The 16,750-nt window shown below is 40.1% G+C and overlaps 1 protein-coding gene across 2 annotated transcripts in view; it reads left to right on the top strand.

Moving 5' to 3' along the window:
* Window positions 1–956: 956 nt before the first annotated feature.
* The window catches only part of ZC3H8 (zinc finger CCCH-type containing 8), a 44,638-nt gene continuing 28,844 nt past the window's right edge, over window positions 957–16,750 (top strand). For both annotated transcript variants that reach the window (XM_008057098.2, XM_008057099.2), the window contains exons 1-2: window positions 957–1,094; window positions 6,795–6,891. In XM_008057098.2, the coding sequence (XP_008055289.1) occupies window positions 1,018–1,094; window positions 6,795–6,891 (174 nt within the window). In that variant the 5' untranslated portion in view covers window positions 957–1,017. The remainder of the gene's footprint in view (window positions 1,095–6,794; window positions 6,892–16,750) is intronic.

The raw sequence follows: 16,750 nt of genomic DNA, 5'->3' as shown, positions 1-16,750 counted from the left end.
GTAACCTCTAATCTAGTATGTCTCTATAAAATTGCCTATTCTAGGTATTTCATATAAGTGGAATCATACAATATTTGTCCTTTTGAGTCTAGCAGGGGAAAGTAGAATTTCCCTGCGGAAGATGTCTGGCTTCAAGTAATTCTCTTTGTGGAGTGGACCTGATTTATGCCAGGAATACGAAACAGTCCCTTCACTTATAGAAGCAAGTCAGGTTGTCTGTTCTTGGTCCAGTCTACAATTTGAGCCTTCCTTTCTCCTATTCCCTTATATAGCATTATATTAAGCAAAAATGAGCAATTTTGTTCGCTAAACCTGTGCTCTGTTTTCCTGTCAATACAATTCTCTCCACTTGGGGTGCCCATTTATCTCTTCCTATAGAACTATCTTAAGACGAAGCTCAGATCCAGCTCTCTCAGGAACCCTTCCCAATCAAATGTACTCTTTTCCCTCTTCGGAATCCTTTTAGCATTTGGTAATATCTGATGGACTTTTCTGGCTTGAAGTTACTCGTGTATTTATTTTCATCACGTTCAACTCTAGAGAACCAACAAGTTATAGTACCTAGCTACGATTTTGTTCATTCATCTCAAAAAGGGGGCTGGTACTAGTAATACAGCTTACAGGACTGTTGTAAGGATTAAGTCAGCTAAAATTCGAAACATTTCTAAGGAATGATTGCAGAGTGCTCAAATAAACGCTGGCTATTGCTACCATTCTTTAGAAGCATCGTAATTTCGATCGAAGAGCTTTCGCCAAAGTGAAGGAAAGCAGACTCCTAAGGACTAAGTAAAAAAAAAAATTCTACTATCTGAGATAAAAAGGCATCAAAAGGTATGCAATTAGGAAGGCGCCTGCGCAGAGCGGAGGAGGCGGGGCGGCGTCGCTGGGGGCGGGGCGGCGCGTGCGCCGGGCGGAGCCTGCGGCCCCGTGAGCAACGCCGGGTGTCTCTTCTCCCCTCACGCTCTGGTTGTTACTCAGTAGCTCTCCGGCCTGTGACAGGGCGGCACCCGTCTAGGAATGGATTTTGAGAATCTTTTCTCAAAACCCCCCAACCCGGCCCTCGGCAAAAAACCGGCCACGGACTCTAACGAAAGGTGATCCTGCATCTTCTCGTCCTTTGAGCGCAGGGGCCCCCGCCGGGCTCCGCCTCCTCATTCCCCAGGATTGGAGGCCGTCCGGGGCCACGTCCGGGCGCCGTCAGGGCGCGAGGGCAGCGACTGTCGGCCCGGCCGGGTGCGCCAGTCGGATGGGGAGCCGTCGCGCGGGGGCCGGGGGCATACCAGTCGGAGATGGGGCCCGGTTGGTAGGCCGCCACGGCAGGCGGGCGAGAGCCGGGCGAGGGGCACGGCCGGGGGGGGGGGCGAGGAGGCGCGGACGCCCCTTCCTCTGGGCTCCTGCGCCTCTGGGTCGGCCAGGAGCCCTCTGACCCTGTCGTCTGTCACCGCCTGGCCGGGAGCTCCCAGAGGACGGGTCATTTGTAGTTTTCCACTGACCACGTGCTAGGCGCTTTTTTGTAGGATGAAGTCGCAAGTTGAAAGACGAATAAAACAGCAAATGCCATTGGGACTTAATATTTCCACTGGGTGGAAAAAGCAACTGAGATTGTTGGCCAGAGGCATGAATATATTTTCATTCTTGGCGGCGTGTGTATTGTTACACCTAGATATTAATTCACTTTTTTTAGTGGGATCTCACTCCTGCCTGGGTTGGAGTGCGGTGGCAGGATCATGACTCATCACAGCCTCGACCTCCTGGCCTCAGGTGAGGGCCCCCACCTCAGCCTTCCCAGTGGCTGGGACTGCAGACGTGGCACCACGCCTAGCTTATTTTTTGATTTTTTGTAGAGATGAGGTCTCGCTATGTCACCCAGGATGGCTATTCACCTTTATGGTTTAAGGTTTTTTTGTTTTTGTTTTGTGCTTGGGAGGCTGAGGTGGGAGGATCGCCTGAGCCCGTGGTTTGAGTTTTAAGTGCTAAAAATCATCTTCTCTCCTGTGTCTTGTGTGTTTCCCAATTTCCCTAAGTTGAATTGTTGATACACATCCTTTATTCCTTAAACCCACATAAATCTCAGATTTTGGTGATACCTCTTGGTACCACTCATCTGTACGTTTCTCTCCATCTCAAAAATCTCACTTGACACTATTACCTAAATTGATTATCAAGAGCTTTACTGCGTGCTTTATGTGAAATGTATCATTTAGTCCTCACAACAACCTTAAAGACATTATGTTATTCTCATTTTACAGATGGGAAAATGAGGCACAGAAAGGTTAAATAACCTGCCAAGATTGCAATGTAAGTGACAAAGCAAGGATTCAATTGCCCAGTCTGACTCTAGGACCCATGATTTCATCATTGAGCTGCTTTTTTTTCTTTAAAGAACACTTTATTTTAAAGATGTGGGGTATAAATTAGGATTAGGTACATAAGTAATCTATGCGCAGGTGAAGTTTGGGCCTCCAACTGGTCTTAACTTCCTCTGGTTTAGGATCAGATACCCTTTATGTTGTTACCATGCCCCCCACACACACACCCTTTCTCCCTGCCCTGACAGCGTCACAACTGCTGATCCTTTCCTTGTGCTATTGTGAGCAATGTTCAGGTCCTACTTATGAATGAGAACATGTGGTATTCGGTTCTTTATTTCTGTAAAAGATCACTAAGATTGATTGTCTTGAATTCCATCCATCCAATTTGCCAAGAAGTCCATGATTTTGTCCTTCTTTATGGCTGTATATTCCTTCATGTATGTGTACCACATTTCTTATTCAGTCTACTTTCAATGGGCAGTAGGGTTGGTTCCATGTTTTTGCTATTGTGAATAGTGTGGCAGTAAACGTGTGTAGGTACCTTTTTTCCTAGAATGATTTGGGCTTCTCTGGGTATATTCCCAGGAGGGGGTTTACTGGATGTAAGGGCTATTTCTAGTTCCCTTGGGAATCGATTTTCCATATAGGTTGGACTAGCTTGCACCAACAGTGTAGAAATCCCCCCTTTCTCCACACCTGCACCAGAATCTATTGTGTGTTTGTTTGGTTTTATTAATGATGGTCATCCTTACTGGGTTAAGTGGTATCTCTGTGTTTTTGAGCATTTCTCTGATGATTAGTGAGGCTGAGCATTTTTTCATATATCTGTTAGCTGCTCGTATATCTTCTTTTGAGAGGTGTCATTTCATGTCCTCTGCCCATTTTTTAATAGGTCATCACCAAGCTTCTAATGCAAAATGACTAAAATAAAATAAGACCTATAAATATTGGAAAGAGACAAAGACATTAATTACTTGCAGATGATATGACCATTTACTAAGAAAAATAAACCAACTGATAAAACATAAAATACATATGAAGTCAACAAAAAAAGATAATAGCAACATATACAAAACTCAATAGTGGCTAACCACTTGATAATGTATTAGACAAAAGATCTATTCCCAGAATAGAATTTGACCAGAATGATATGTGAAGGGTGGTATGGAAGTAGGGTGAACTGTGCATATAATTTGCCTGTTTTTCTCTTTGCTGGTCTTCTTCAAATTTTAGGATCTCTTTCTTGGAACTATTTTACTCTCAGTTGTTAATTGTCGTTTGTGTTTGCCTGTGGTGTTATTTTTCAATGCATAAAGATGTGGGTGTTTTGGTTAGGTTTTGTTTATGCAGTCAGAATCGATCTTTTATGGTTTCTGAGTTTTTCCTACTAATATTGTGATGGGAATAATCCTCATCCATTCATTCAAAAAAAAAAAGTTGATCGAGCACCTGCTACATAGGAGACATTCTAGGCCTTAGGGACACAGCAATGAATAAACAAGAAATAAAAATTTCTGTACTAATGAACTTACATTACCGAGGGGAGTGGAAGACAGACAATACATAAATATATAGTACTTAGGTGATGTTAAATGCCCTGGAGAAAATGAAAGAAGGGTAAGGGGAAAAGAATTGCTGATGGGATGGTGAGGAAGGTGTAGATACTTTAGAGAAGATAGTGGAGGAAAGCCTCACAGATAACGTTGGTAAGTAACATTTGAATAGGAAAGTGAAGGAGGTGAGGAGTTTGATATCTAGAGGAGCGGAGAGCGCTCTGTGAGTGAGCTTGGTATGATTGAGTTAGAGGAGCAACATGGTCAACATGACCACTGGAGTGGAGCAAGGGTAATAGGACTTGAATGAAGTCTGAGAGGTAATGGGGTAGGGTTGGGAGAGGCTGGTCATATAGTAGGGACTTGTAGATACCATAAAAAGGACTTTGGCTTTTACTCTGAACAAAATGAGAAGCCATTGGAGGGTTTTCAGCTGAGAGTGACATTTGGCATGCGTTAGCAGGGTCATTCTGGATGTGTAAGAGTGTAAGGGCCAGAGCAGTTTGGATTGTTGTATTCGTGGCCAAAAAAAAAAAAAAATAGTCAAATATGGGTATATTTTGAAGGTGGAACAAATTGGATTTCCTCACAGATTGGATTGGGGATGTAAGAGGGATGTCAAGATTTTAAGATTTTGATTAGTATCATGAGAGGGATGGAGTTGCTGTTTAATATAGGTTTCAGAGAAAAGCAAGAGTTCAGTGTTGGATGTGTTGAGATTACATATGTCTAGCAGGTATCTAAGTGGATACGGGGATATCCAGGGGTCTAAATTGGAGACTTGAATATTGAAATCAACTACATATAGACAATAGTCAAAGCCACAAGAAAGGAGATCACCTGACATGAGAGTGTAGACAAATAAGAAAGGAAATGTGAGAACTGACTTTTTAAGTTGTAAAGATGAGAAACCAACAAAGGAAACTGAGAAGTAGAAGTGAGGGGAGAAGAAACTGGGAAAGCTCAGTGTATCTTTTTTTAAATTTTGAGTCAGGGTCTCACTCTGTTCCCCAGGCTGCAGTGCAGTGTCACAATTACTGCTCACCGCAGCCTCAGCCTCCTGGGCTTAGCTGATCCTTCTACCTTAGCCACCCGTAGTAGCTAGGACTACAGGTGCGCCACCATGCCTGGCTAATTTTTGATTTTTTTTAATAGAGACTTGGTCTCTCTGTGCTCCTCAGTCTGATCTCTGATCTCAAACTCCTGGGCGCAAGCAATCCTCCTGCCTCGCCTTTCCAAAGTGCTGGGATTACAGGAGTCAACCACCATGCCCAGCCAAGAAGAGCTCAATGTCTCTGAAGCAAAGTAAAAAACATGTTTTACATTGAAGAGGTGGCCAACTCTGTCCCATCATGCTAACAGGTCAGGTAATATGGGCGCTGAGAATTGTAAACCTTAACAGTGAAAAGAGAAAGTACATTCATTTGGAATGGGCAGTGTAGAATAATGTGTGGTTTTAGGTAGGGCACATACTTGGAAGCCTACCTGCACTCATATCTCAGCTCCACCATTTATTAGATCTGTGACAAGTTACATAACCTTTCTGTAATTCAGTTTTCTCATCTGTGAAATGGGCTTTTTAAACAATAGTATATATGCCGAGGCATTGTTGTGATAAGTGTTAGGTGCATGGAGCAGCACCTGGCACAGAGTAAGCATTATGCAAGTATTGGCTATTGCTATTATTGCTATTTTAGTCATTATTGTCATTATTTGTTTGCCTAGGGAGAGGTTTTCTCCTACTCCATGAGATGATTCATTACTGAAAACCAGAGCAATAAAGGTTCACGGAAATTTGGGCTTTTGGCTCTTGTAATGGTGGGTTCTGTAGAAGGCTCACAGCTTGGCATCTTATCTGATGGATGTAGCTCTGAGGTCAGTGTAAACTGTTGAATTGGATGGAGCTGTGAAGCCTGAGTTCCTGTAACTTTGAAAGCACAAAACCTCTATTCCTATTCTCCTTGTGCTAGCAGTGTTTTCCATTTGTGACGTGTTCTCTTGAGAATGGACACATTGCCTGTTCCTTGTCTTTGTCTGGCATATAACTTGTATTTTAAAGCTTTTTCCTATCTTGTTCAGTAATCACTACTTATAAGACACTGTTTTCTTCAGCACCCTACATCTCTAGCATCCACCTTTATCTAGATTCATCTATACATTTTATTAGCTTCTTCACCAGTTTCTTGTATTTCCCATTTTTATCTTTCTTGGGTTTATTTTTAGTTTTGCTAGAAAATGAATCTTCAAGTAGTCTCAGATGATGTCTATAATACGGTCAACATCTCAGTCCTATGAGTCTGAAAACAATTTTTCTTTTTCATTTTTACACTTGATATGTTTGTCTCTCTCCTAGTCTCAGAAGGCACCCTGCTTTCTGCCTGAAACATCCTCCTGTACATTTCTCTTTGCTAACTTTGATGTATCTTTTGGGTTCAGGAAAGCCTCAGGCCCTCAAGTCTAGGTTGAATGTTTCACAGAAATGCATCTATATTTATTACACTGTATTGAAATAGCTTTATTTTTTTTTTCTCCCAAGCAGATTGAAAGGTCTCAGAAGGTAGGGGCAAGGTTTTTTTCATTGTTTTAGCCCAGGAGATAAAGCCCAGAGTCTGGTGTGTGGTGGATACTCAGTATTTGTTGACTGAGTGAAATGATGGTTGAATGAATGATTTATATAAGTGCTAATACTTGAACATTAAGGTTGTGTAATCTAAAATTTCAGTTTTACAGGTTATTCATAAATGTACTGACATTTATTGCTCATCAAAATTTTGTACTTATTTATCTGGAGTATTTAGCATAGAATTTGAATTTGGAATTTTTTTAGAGCAAATTGAAGACAAACCAAAGTAGTGAGTTTTAAAGCTGTGGTGTGAACACTTTTCAGGTTGAAAAAACCCTTTTGTGTTATTTGATATTTTTGCTACAGAATCGATGATGAACTAGATGATACAGAAGTTGAAGAAACACAAGAAGAGAAAATAAAATGGGAAGTTAAACTGGAGTGTGAGCAAATTCCCAAAAAAGTAAGACTAAGTTGGCATATTGAAAAGCAGATAGGAATGGATGTGAGAAATTAATGAGGGATTCTATTTGTCTTACTTTAGTCAGCATTTGGGAACAGTTAAGGAAACTTTGTTATGCTTTTAAAAAGTGTATTATTCAATAAGTTTGCTATCATTTAGCATGAACTGTGAAAGCAGTTGCTTTTATTTTTATTTTTATTTTTCCTGTTTCTGAGATGGGTAAACTATTTCAAAAACTTCTTTCAAATTAGATTTAAAATTGTAAGGGTTTTAATTTGCTAACTTAACCAACCTTAGTGATTTATAGCTTAAAGCCTGTGCTAATTTGCTACAGCTGCCATAACAAAGTACCACAAACTAGGTGGCTTAAACAACAGAAGTCTATTGTTTCATGGGTCTGAAGACTAGACTTCCCAGCACAGGGTATCAGCACAATTGGTTCCTCCTGAGGGCTGTGAAGAAGAATCATTCTTTCCTAGCTTCTGATGGTTTGCTGGCAATCTTTGGTGTTGGCTTACAAAGATATCACCCTGATCTCTGCCTTCCTGTTTATATGGCATTCTCCCTATGCACGTATGTCTGAATTTCCCCCTTTTATAAGGACATCAGTTGTATCAGACTAGTACCCACCCCAATGATCTCTGTAATTAATCACAATATGAGATATTATGGCCCTATTTCCAAATATGGTCATATTCTGAGGTACGGGGGGCTGGATCTTCAACATAAGAGTTTTAGGAGGGGGCAGTTGAACCCATAACAGGCAATATCTGCTCCTCTTCTTGCCTTCCCTTTTCTCCTTTTGAACTTTTTTTTTTAAATTGTGAATTTCAACACTATAGAAGAATGGGTTCAAGTTGGCAATAAGACTCATAAAACACAAATAGACTTTAATAGTATACCCTTTTCTTAGCTTTATAAAAGAATACAAAACAGAAGATACAGCTAGTGTTGTATCTTCATCTCCTTGTGGAGCCTCTCAGTTACCCAGGTAAGCAACATCTTTTTGCCATTTGGGGCATGTATGACTGCCATGGATGAGAGCCGAGCTTGACAACAATAAACTGCCACTTCAATTTTCCACAAATTTTTATACCACTTTATAGGCACTTAGGCTCCAGTCCTACATGCCCACGTCAAGCTCCCCCAGTTTTTGTATAACCCCTGCAGCAGACAGGCAGAAACAACATTCTACAGTTATCTTAAGAAGTTTCCAAGAAACAGTACTGTGAGAACACTGCAAGTCAAGAAAAAGCATTGCTGCCTCCTTTGTCAATCATACCCCTTTTTTCCTTCTAGCGATAGCCATGATCCTAGTTTGTCTACTGATCACTTCCTATCTCTTTACAGTTTTGTTACATATATAGTCATTCCCAAGAGTATAGTTTTTCTTACCTGTTTTTGCACTTTATAGATATAGAATAGTATTGTGTGTGTTTACTTAACATTTTTAAGGTTCATAAATGCTGTAGTATGTACTTGTTCATTTTCATAGTGGCATAGTATTCCATCATTTGAATTCAACAAATTCTGTTGGTAGACATTTGGGCTGGCTGCTTTTTTTGGTGGTTATGAGCGGTGCTGCTACATTCTTTCACTTGTATCCTGCCATAAGTACTCTATTTACCTAGGAGAGGAATTGCTGGGTCTTAGAATATGAGCATTCTAACACCAAACTGTATTACAAAGTTTGTATTCCCAGATGAGAGACTATATTTCTGTTGCTCAACAGACTTGTCCATACATGTTGCTCATTTTTTGCCATGTAGTGAGGGCACAGTGGTATCTCACTCTAGTTTAGTTGCATTTTCTTGGTTACTATTGACATGGGGCATCTTGTGGCAAGTTTGTCCATTTGGGTTTTCTTTTTTTGTGCCTGTTCAAGTCCTTTTTTCCTTTTTTTGGAGTGTCTGTTTTTCTAAATTTGTAGTTCTTTATTCTGGATGTGAACTGTTTTTAGTCTTCATTGTTGTGGGTTATGTGTTGCAAATACCTGCTTATTTTGTAACTTTCTTAATAGTGGCATTTTTTTGATTAAAAAAACTTTGTAATTTTAATGGAGTCTAATAATATTTTCCTTTATATTTAGTGTTCTATGTGTTTATTTACATATCCTAAGACAATGAAACTATTTTCCTACATTGCCTTCTAAAAGTTTTATGTTTTTGCCTTTCAGGTTGAAGTTTATAATCACCTAGAACTGATTTTTGTATATACTGTGAGGTTGAGGGGAACTGATTTTGCTTTACTTTTTTGGTGTTATCATACCGAATTGTTGAAGCATTATTCATTAGGGAGGAAAGGACTGCCTTTGTCCCATGGGTCTGCAGTGTCTTCTTTGTCAAAAATCAAATGTTCATTTGGGTCTGTTTCTGGACAATCTGTTTCCTTTGTCTATTCCTTCTCTAAGCCTTCACTGTGTTAATAACTACAGCTTTTTCATAAGTTTGGATATCAGTTAAGCAAGTCCTCCCATCTTATTTTTAGTGTCTTAGCTATTCTTAGCCCTTTGCAATTTCATTTAAATTTTAGAATCTGTTTGTCAGGTTCCACAGAAAGTTCTGCTAGGATTTTCACTGGAAATGCATTAAAATCTATAGTTCATTTGGGGAACAATTGAAATCTTTAAAATAAAAATGGAGACATCTTTCCCTCAACCTCTGCTAACTTTTTTTTTTTTTTTTTTGAGTTGGAGTCTCACTCTGTCGCCTAGACTGTAGTGCAGTGGCCGCTCCCAGCCACCGCAGCCTCAACCTGCTGGGCTCCGGCGATTCTTCCGCCTCAGCCTTCCAAGTAGCTGGAACTGCAGGCACGTGCTACCATGCCCGGCTAGTTTTTGATTTATTGTAGAGATGAGGTCTTGCCAAGTTGCCCAGGCGGGTCTCGAACCCGCAGGCTCAGGCAATTCACTCATCTCAGCCTCCCAAAGCGCGGGATTACAGGCTGAGCCACCAAGCCCGGCTTGCCTCTGCTAACTTTACACTTTTCTTCTGTAGCTTCCTCACCTCTCTCAGTCTTCATAGAATTGAAGAGAGGGCCTTGCCCTGCATTGAGCTTTGTCTTAAGGGAATGCTGTGGCTGTTTTGATCTATCCAGACCACTCAAACTTTTTCCATATTAGCAATAAGGCTGTTTCAGTTTCTTATCATTCATGTGTTCACTGAAGTAGCACTTTTAATTTCCTTCAAGAACTATTCTTTTGCATTCACAACTTGGCTATTTGGAGTAAGAGGCCCAGCTCTCAGCTTATCTCAGCGTTAGATGTACTTTCCTCACTAACCTTGAACATTTCTAGCTTTTGATTTAAAGTGAAAGGCATGTGATTCTTTCATTTGAAACTTAGAGGCCATTGTAGGTTTATTTTTTGTTTTATTTTGTTTTAATTTTTTATTTTAAATATGTGGGGTACAACTCAGTGTTAGATATACAAATGTTCATTATGCAGGTACCCTTGTTGATGAGGTATGCTCCCCATGCTCCTGGCAGTTTCCCACTACTGCCAATCCTGCTCCCACCTACCCCTGGCAGTTTCCCACTACTGCCAATCCTTTTCTTATACTATTATAGTTGTTCAAGGTCTGCTTATGAGTGAGAACCTGTTGGTTCTTTGTTTCTGTGATAGATCACTCAGTATTATAGCCTATAAGACCATCAGAGTTGCTGCGAAGTTCATAATTTTGTCTTTCTTTATGGCTACGTAATATTCCATTGTGTATATGTACCACATTTTTAAAATCCAGTCTTCTTTTGATGGGCAGCATGGTTAGTTCCATGTTTTTGCTATTGTAAATAATACTGCAATAGACATGTGCGGGTATCTTTTTCATAGAGTGATTTGACTTCCTCCAGTTATATTCCCAGTAGGAGGGTTGCAGGGTCATATGGGTAGTAGATTTTTAGATTTTTTAGGAATCACCACACTGTTTTCCACAGCGGCTGTACTAGTTTACACTCCCACCAAAGTGCAGAAGTATTCCCTTTTCTCTGCATTCTCTCCAGCATCTGTTGTTTTTTGAGTTATTGATGATGGCTATCCTGATTGGAGTTAGGTAGTATCTCAGTGTGGTTTTAATTTGCATTTCTTTGCTGACTAGTGAGGCTGAGCATATTTTCATGTATCTGTTAGATGCCTGTATGTCTTCTTTTGAGAAGTATCTATTCATATCTTTTGCCCAATTTGTAATGGGGCTGTTTGTTTTTTTATTTTCGGCACATTTGAGTTTCTTGTAGTCAGATATACAGTTGGCAAATATTTTTTCCCAGTCTGTGGGCTCTCTCCCTGCTCTCTCGATGGTTTCTTTGGCTTTGCAGAAGCTTTCCAGTTTGATGAGGTCCCACTTGTCTATCTTATCTCTTATGGCATGGGCACTTGGGGTTTTGACCAGGAATTGGTTGCCAGTTCCAATTTCCATAAGGGTGTCTCCTGCATTTTCTTTTTTTTTGTTTGTTTTTGTTTTTTTGTTTGAGTTGGAGTCTCACTCTGTCACCCAGACTGGAGTGCAGTGGCACGCTCCTGGCTTTGGGCTCTGACTATCCTTCCGCCTCAGCCTTCCAAGTAGCCGGAACTACAGGCATGCGCTACCATACCTGGCTAATTTTTGATTTATTGTAGAGATGGGGTCTCACCAAGTTGCCCAGGTGGGTCTTGAACCCGCGGATTCAGGCAGTCCACTCGCCTTGGCCTCCCAAAGGGCTGGGATTACAGGCTGAGCCACCGAGCCTGGCCTCCTGCATTTTCTAAGGTTTTTATAGTTAGAGGTTTTACATTTAGGTCTTTGATCCATTTAGAGTTGATTTTTTGTGTATGGTGATAAGTAGGGGTCTTGTTTTAATCTTTGGCATGTGGTCAGCCAGTTTTCCCAGCACCATTTACTGAATAGGTTCACCTCTCCCCAGGGGCTGATGGTGGAGGCTTTTGTCAAAAATGAGTTGGCTGAGAAATTGAGATTTTGCTTCTGGAATCTCTAATCTGTTCCATTGGTCTGTATGCCTGTTCTTGTACCAATACCAGGCTGTTTTGATTATTGTAGCTTTATAGTAAAGCTTAAAGTCTTGGAGCATGATGCCTCCCATTTTTTTTTTCTTTTGCTGAGAATTGTTTTGACTATTCGTGGTCGTTTATGTTTCTGTATGAATTCCTGTATTGTTGTTTCCAGGTCTAAGAATGCTGCTGGTAATTTAATGGGGATTGCATTAAATCTATAGATTGCCTTGGGTAGGATGGACATCTTAACAATGTTGATTCTTCCAATCTATGAGCATGGAATATTTTTCCATTTGTTTGTGTCATCTTTGATTTCTTTGAGCAGTGTTTTGTAGTTTTCATTGTAACCCTTTGACTTCTCTGGTTAGAAAGATGCCAAGGTATTTCATTTTTTGTGAATGGGATTATGCTATTGTGAATGGGATTATGCTTTTTATTTTGGTTTCTGTTTGTTTATTGTTGGTATATAGGAATGCAACTGACTTTTACACATTTATTTTATACCCTGAGACTTTGCCAAAGTCCTTTATCAGTGCAAGGAGGTTTTTGACTGATTCTCTTGGGTTTTCGAGGTGTAGAATCATGTCGTCTGCAAAGAGGGATAGCTTAACTTCTTTTCCTATTTGGATCCCCTGATTTCCTTCTCTTGTCTTATTGCTCTAGCTAGGACTTCCAATACTATGTGGAACAGGAGAGATGAGAGTGGGTATCCTTGTCTTGTTCTGGTTTTCAGGGGAAATGGTTCCAATTTCTGTCTGTTTAGCAGTATGTTGACTGTGGGTTTCTCGTAGGTGGTTCTTACTATTTTGAGGTATGTTCCATCTATGCCTAGATGTTTAAGGGTTTTTATCAAGAAGGGGTGCTGGATTTTATCAAATGCTTTTTCTGCATCTAATGATGTAATCATGTGGTTTTTGTATTTGTATCTGTTGATGTATTTAATTATGTTTCTGGTCTTGTGGATGTTGAAACAGCCCTGCATTCCAGGGATGAAGCCTACTTGGTCATGGTGGATGATTTTTGAGATGTGTTGTTGGATCCAGTTTGCTAGAATCTTGTTGAGAATTTTAGCAAATTCTTGTTGAGATTCTTATGCTCATCAAGGATATTGGCCTACAGGTTTGGGTAACAATGTGATGTTAGCTTCATAAAATGATTTGGGGAATTTCCATCTTTCTCGATTACCTGAAATACTTTCTATAGGATTGGTATCAGCTCCTCCTTGTATGTTTTGTAGAATTTTACTAAAAGCCATCTGGTCCCAGACTTTTTTTGTAGGTAGTTTTCTTATGGCATAGTCAATTTCCTTGGTTGTTTTTGGAGGTTGTGTGATGACAGAAAATCCTCCATTTCATTTAGGTTTTTAGGTTTTTGAGTTTGTTTCTATACAGGTAGTACACAGTAATTTCTGATAATCTTTTGTATTTCTTTGGGGGTCAGTTGTGACTTCATCTTTTGCATTTCTGATTGTGTTTATTTGGGCTTTTTCTTTCTTTTTCTTCATCAGTCTAGCTAAGGATCCATCAATCTTATTTATCCTTTCAAAAAACCAGCTTTTGGTTTCATTGGGTTTTTTTGTATTGTATTTTTGTCTTTTGTCTCCCGAATTTGGGCTTTTATTTTGGTGATCTGGTTTCTTCTGCTGAAGTTAGAGTTTTGGTCATCTTGCTTTTCCAGCTTTCTTAGGTGATTTGCTATGCTGTTAACTTGTGATTTTTTTCATTTTCTTCATGTGTGTTTGTAGAGCTATGAATTCCTCTCTTAGTACTGCTTTCATGGTATCCCAGAGATTTTGGTAAGACGTTTCTTCATTTTCATTTGTTTCCAGGTATCTTTTAATCTATTTTGATTTCTGTGTTGACTCAGGAGTTGTTTAGAATGGTGCTGTTTAGGTTCCATGTCTTTGTGGGTTTTGGGAGAACTTTGTTGGTGCTGATATTTATTTTTATTCCACTGTGATCTGAGAAGGTGCATAGCAGAATTTCAATCTTATGGAATTTGTTCATGCTTGATTTATGACTGAGGATGTGGTGGATCTTAGAGTAAGTTCCATGTGGTGATGAGTAGAATGTATATTCCATGTTTGTTTTCTGTAGGTATCAATTAAGTCCATTTGGTCAAGCGTCACATTGAGGTTCCAGATCTCCTTGTTGACTTTTTGTCTTGATGATCTGTTTTGGGTTGTGAGTTGGAGTGGGGTATTTTAAGTTCCCAGTTCTGATAGTGTTAGAGTCAATATCTTTTTTAAGTTTACCTAGAAGCTGCTTTATGAAAGTTAGTGCTCCTATGTTGGGTGCATATATGTTTAGGATGGATATTTTTTGTTGATGGATTGAACCTTTTATCATTATGTAGTGACCTCCCATATTCTTTTAAAAGATAGCTTAAAGGGTATTTGTCTGATATTAAGATCGTGACTCCTGCTTTCTTTTGTGTTACGTTTGCCTGAAATTTTGTTCCCCATCCTCTTACTTTGAGTCTGTGAGTGTCCTTTCTGGTGAGCTGAGTCTCTTGGAGACAATATATTGTAGCCTCGTGATATTTTATCCAATTTGCCATTCTATTTCTTTGCAGTGGTATATTTAGTGCATTCACATTTCAGCTAATTATTGAGATGTGAGAGTTTATCCCTGTCATGAGATTCTTACAGAGTTTGTTGTTGTTGCTGCTGTTTGTTTATTTGTTTGTTGTCTTTCTTTTGATTTTTGGGTTGATCCATGTGTTGTATTTTCAATCTTTTTCCTGCATTCTTGGGAAGGGCATTGTCATTCTTTTTTTCCTTTCTTCTGTGTTTAATACTTTCTTAAGTGATTCTTATAGACCTGGTCTAGAGGCAGTGTAAACTCTTAGGGATTGAATGTCTGGGAAGGATTTTAGTTCCCCATCACTGATGATGTAGGTAATTTTTGGTTAAAATAGTTTATCTTTGAGAACTTTGAAGATTGGGCTCCAAGCTCTCCTAGCCTGAAGTGTTTCTGTTGATAAGTCTGCTGCTATTCTAATTGGTCTTCCCTGGTAGGTAGTCTAACCTTTCTCTCTTGCTGCCTTTAGGATTTTTTCTTTTATACCTGCTTTGTGTAGTAGAATTACTATGTGTCTAGGAGTTGGTTTTCTCATTTGTTGTCTTGCAGGGGTTCTCTGAATCTCTTGTGTTTGAATGGTCATGCCACTGATGAGATGAGGGAAGTTTTACTGGATAATTTCATGGAATGTTTGTTCCAGGATGGTCTCTGTCTCAGGGATTCCAATTAATCTTAGGTTCAACCTCTTGAAATAATTGCTCATCTCTTAGAGGTTTTGTTCTGTCTTTTTAGGATTATTTTCTATGTTTTTAACAGTTTGAGTTAGTTCCATATTTTGGTTCTCAAGCTCTGAGATTATTTCTTCTACTTGGTTAATTCTGCTTTCCATGCTTATCGGTTTTTTATTTATTTCATTCACTTTATTATTTATTGCTGTTATCTCAGTTTCAACTCCTTCGTTCTTTCGTCTTGTCTCTCCTCATTTCTATTTATTCTCTCTATCAATATCTTGATATCTGGGTTTATGGTTTGAGACCAGTCATTCTGGAGGCTCTTGGTTGTTTGAGTTCTGAAGTCTGTATTCTCAGTGGCTGACATCCAAGGGGTCTGTGTGAGACTCATATTCTTCCTTTGGTTTTTCTTCATTTGGGCAGGTTTTTCCACCCCCTCCCCTTTTTAAAAAATTTACCACTTCTTTCATTCTATTGTTCAGTGATGGGGGGGGGTAGCTTTTATTTCTGTTTGCTTAATCTCCTATTCTTCCTTATGTAGATTTTCTGGTTTTGTTAAATTCTGAAGCTGGACTGGGGATGGGGGCCTGTGCTTTTTGCAGTTTTGAGATTTAATTAAGCAGGTAGCTGTGATTCGGAAGCTATCTGGAGATCCCAGCATCTGCTGACAGGTGTGTGGGCCCCCTGCAACCCACTTCCCACTGCCTTATAATCTGTCTATGCAGTGGGGGTGTCTGTTTGCTTGCTGGAAGCAGAATGAAATAAGAAAAGAAGAAAGAATGGAAAAGGGAAGGATGAAGACGAAAGGAAGGCAGAGAGAGAGAGAAGAAGAGAGAAAATAGGCACGCCAACTAACAAACAGGTTAACAATGACAGAAAAAAACAAAAAAGACAAAAGCATACAGAGAATCATACAAACAAAGATCCCCCTGTTGGTGTACTCTCTCTCAAAAATACCCATACATAAACAAACATCTAAAAAAAATTAAAATTACAGAAACAAGCAAGAACTAAAACAAGCAAAAACAGAAAGGAAGAGAGAAGAAAGAAATCAAACACTAAACAAAAAACAAACAAGAAGAAGAAGAAAAAAAAACTTGCTCTGTGACTGTTTCTGTAACTCCAGGTTCCTTCTACCTCCTCTACCTTAGGGAGCGCTCTGGTCTCCAGCCCTTTCCCTCAGCACTCAGCACAGGCTGATAGGGTTGTTCTCAGTGTGGGTCAGATGCCCCACAGACTACTGTGGAAAGAGGATGGGTCAGATCCAATTCACACTACTTGCTGCTGCTGCTGTCAAGTCTCCCACTCAGATCTGACCTATCTGTGCCTGTTCCAGCGTGGGGGAGGGGCGTCTGTCTCTCTGAGTCAGATGAGAGGATAGCCTGTGGGTCCCAAGATGGAGGTTGGGGAACTGGGTGGGGCAATACAGGTCTCTGCCCAGTACTGGGACTGAGAAGATGGTGCCCATCGGCGTCTCATCACCAGTGTTGGAGCCTTATTCCAGATTTCTGCAACTTTCCTTCTCCACGATTCCTCCTGCTCATGCCTGGTCTGCTGCTGCATGTGATGGCATGGGCCGGGTGCCAGGTGGTGAGGGATGGCTGTTCTTTGCTGCCTTTTCT

Source organism: Carlito syrichta, unplaced genomic scaffold, assembly GCF_000164805.1.
Source record: "Carlito syrichta isolate Samal-C Ts95f unplaced genomic scaffold, Tarsius_syrichta-2.0.1 Scaffold302727, whole genome shotgun sequence".
NCBI classification, from domain to species: Eukaryota; Metazoa; Chordata; class Mammalia; order Primates; family Tarsiidae; genus Carlito; species Carlito syrichta.
This window is presented reverse-complemented; position numbering and strand designations above follow the sequence as displayed.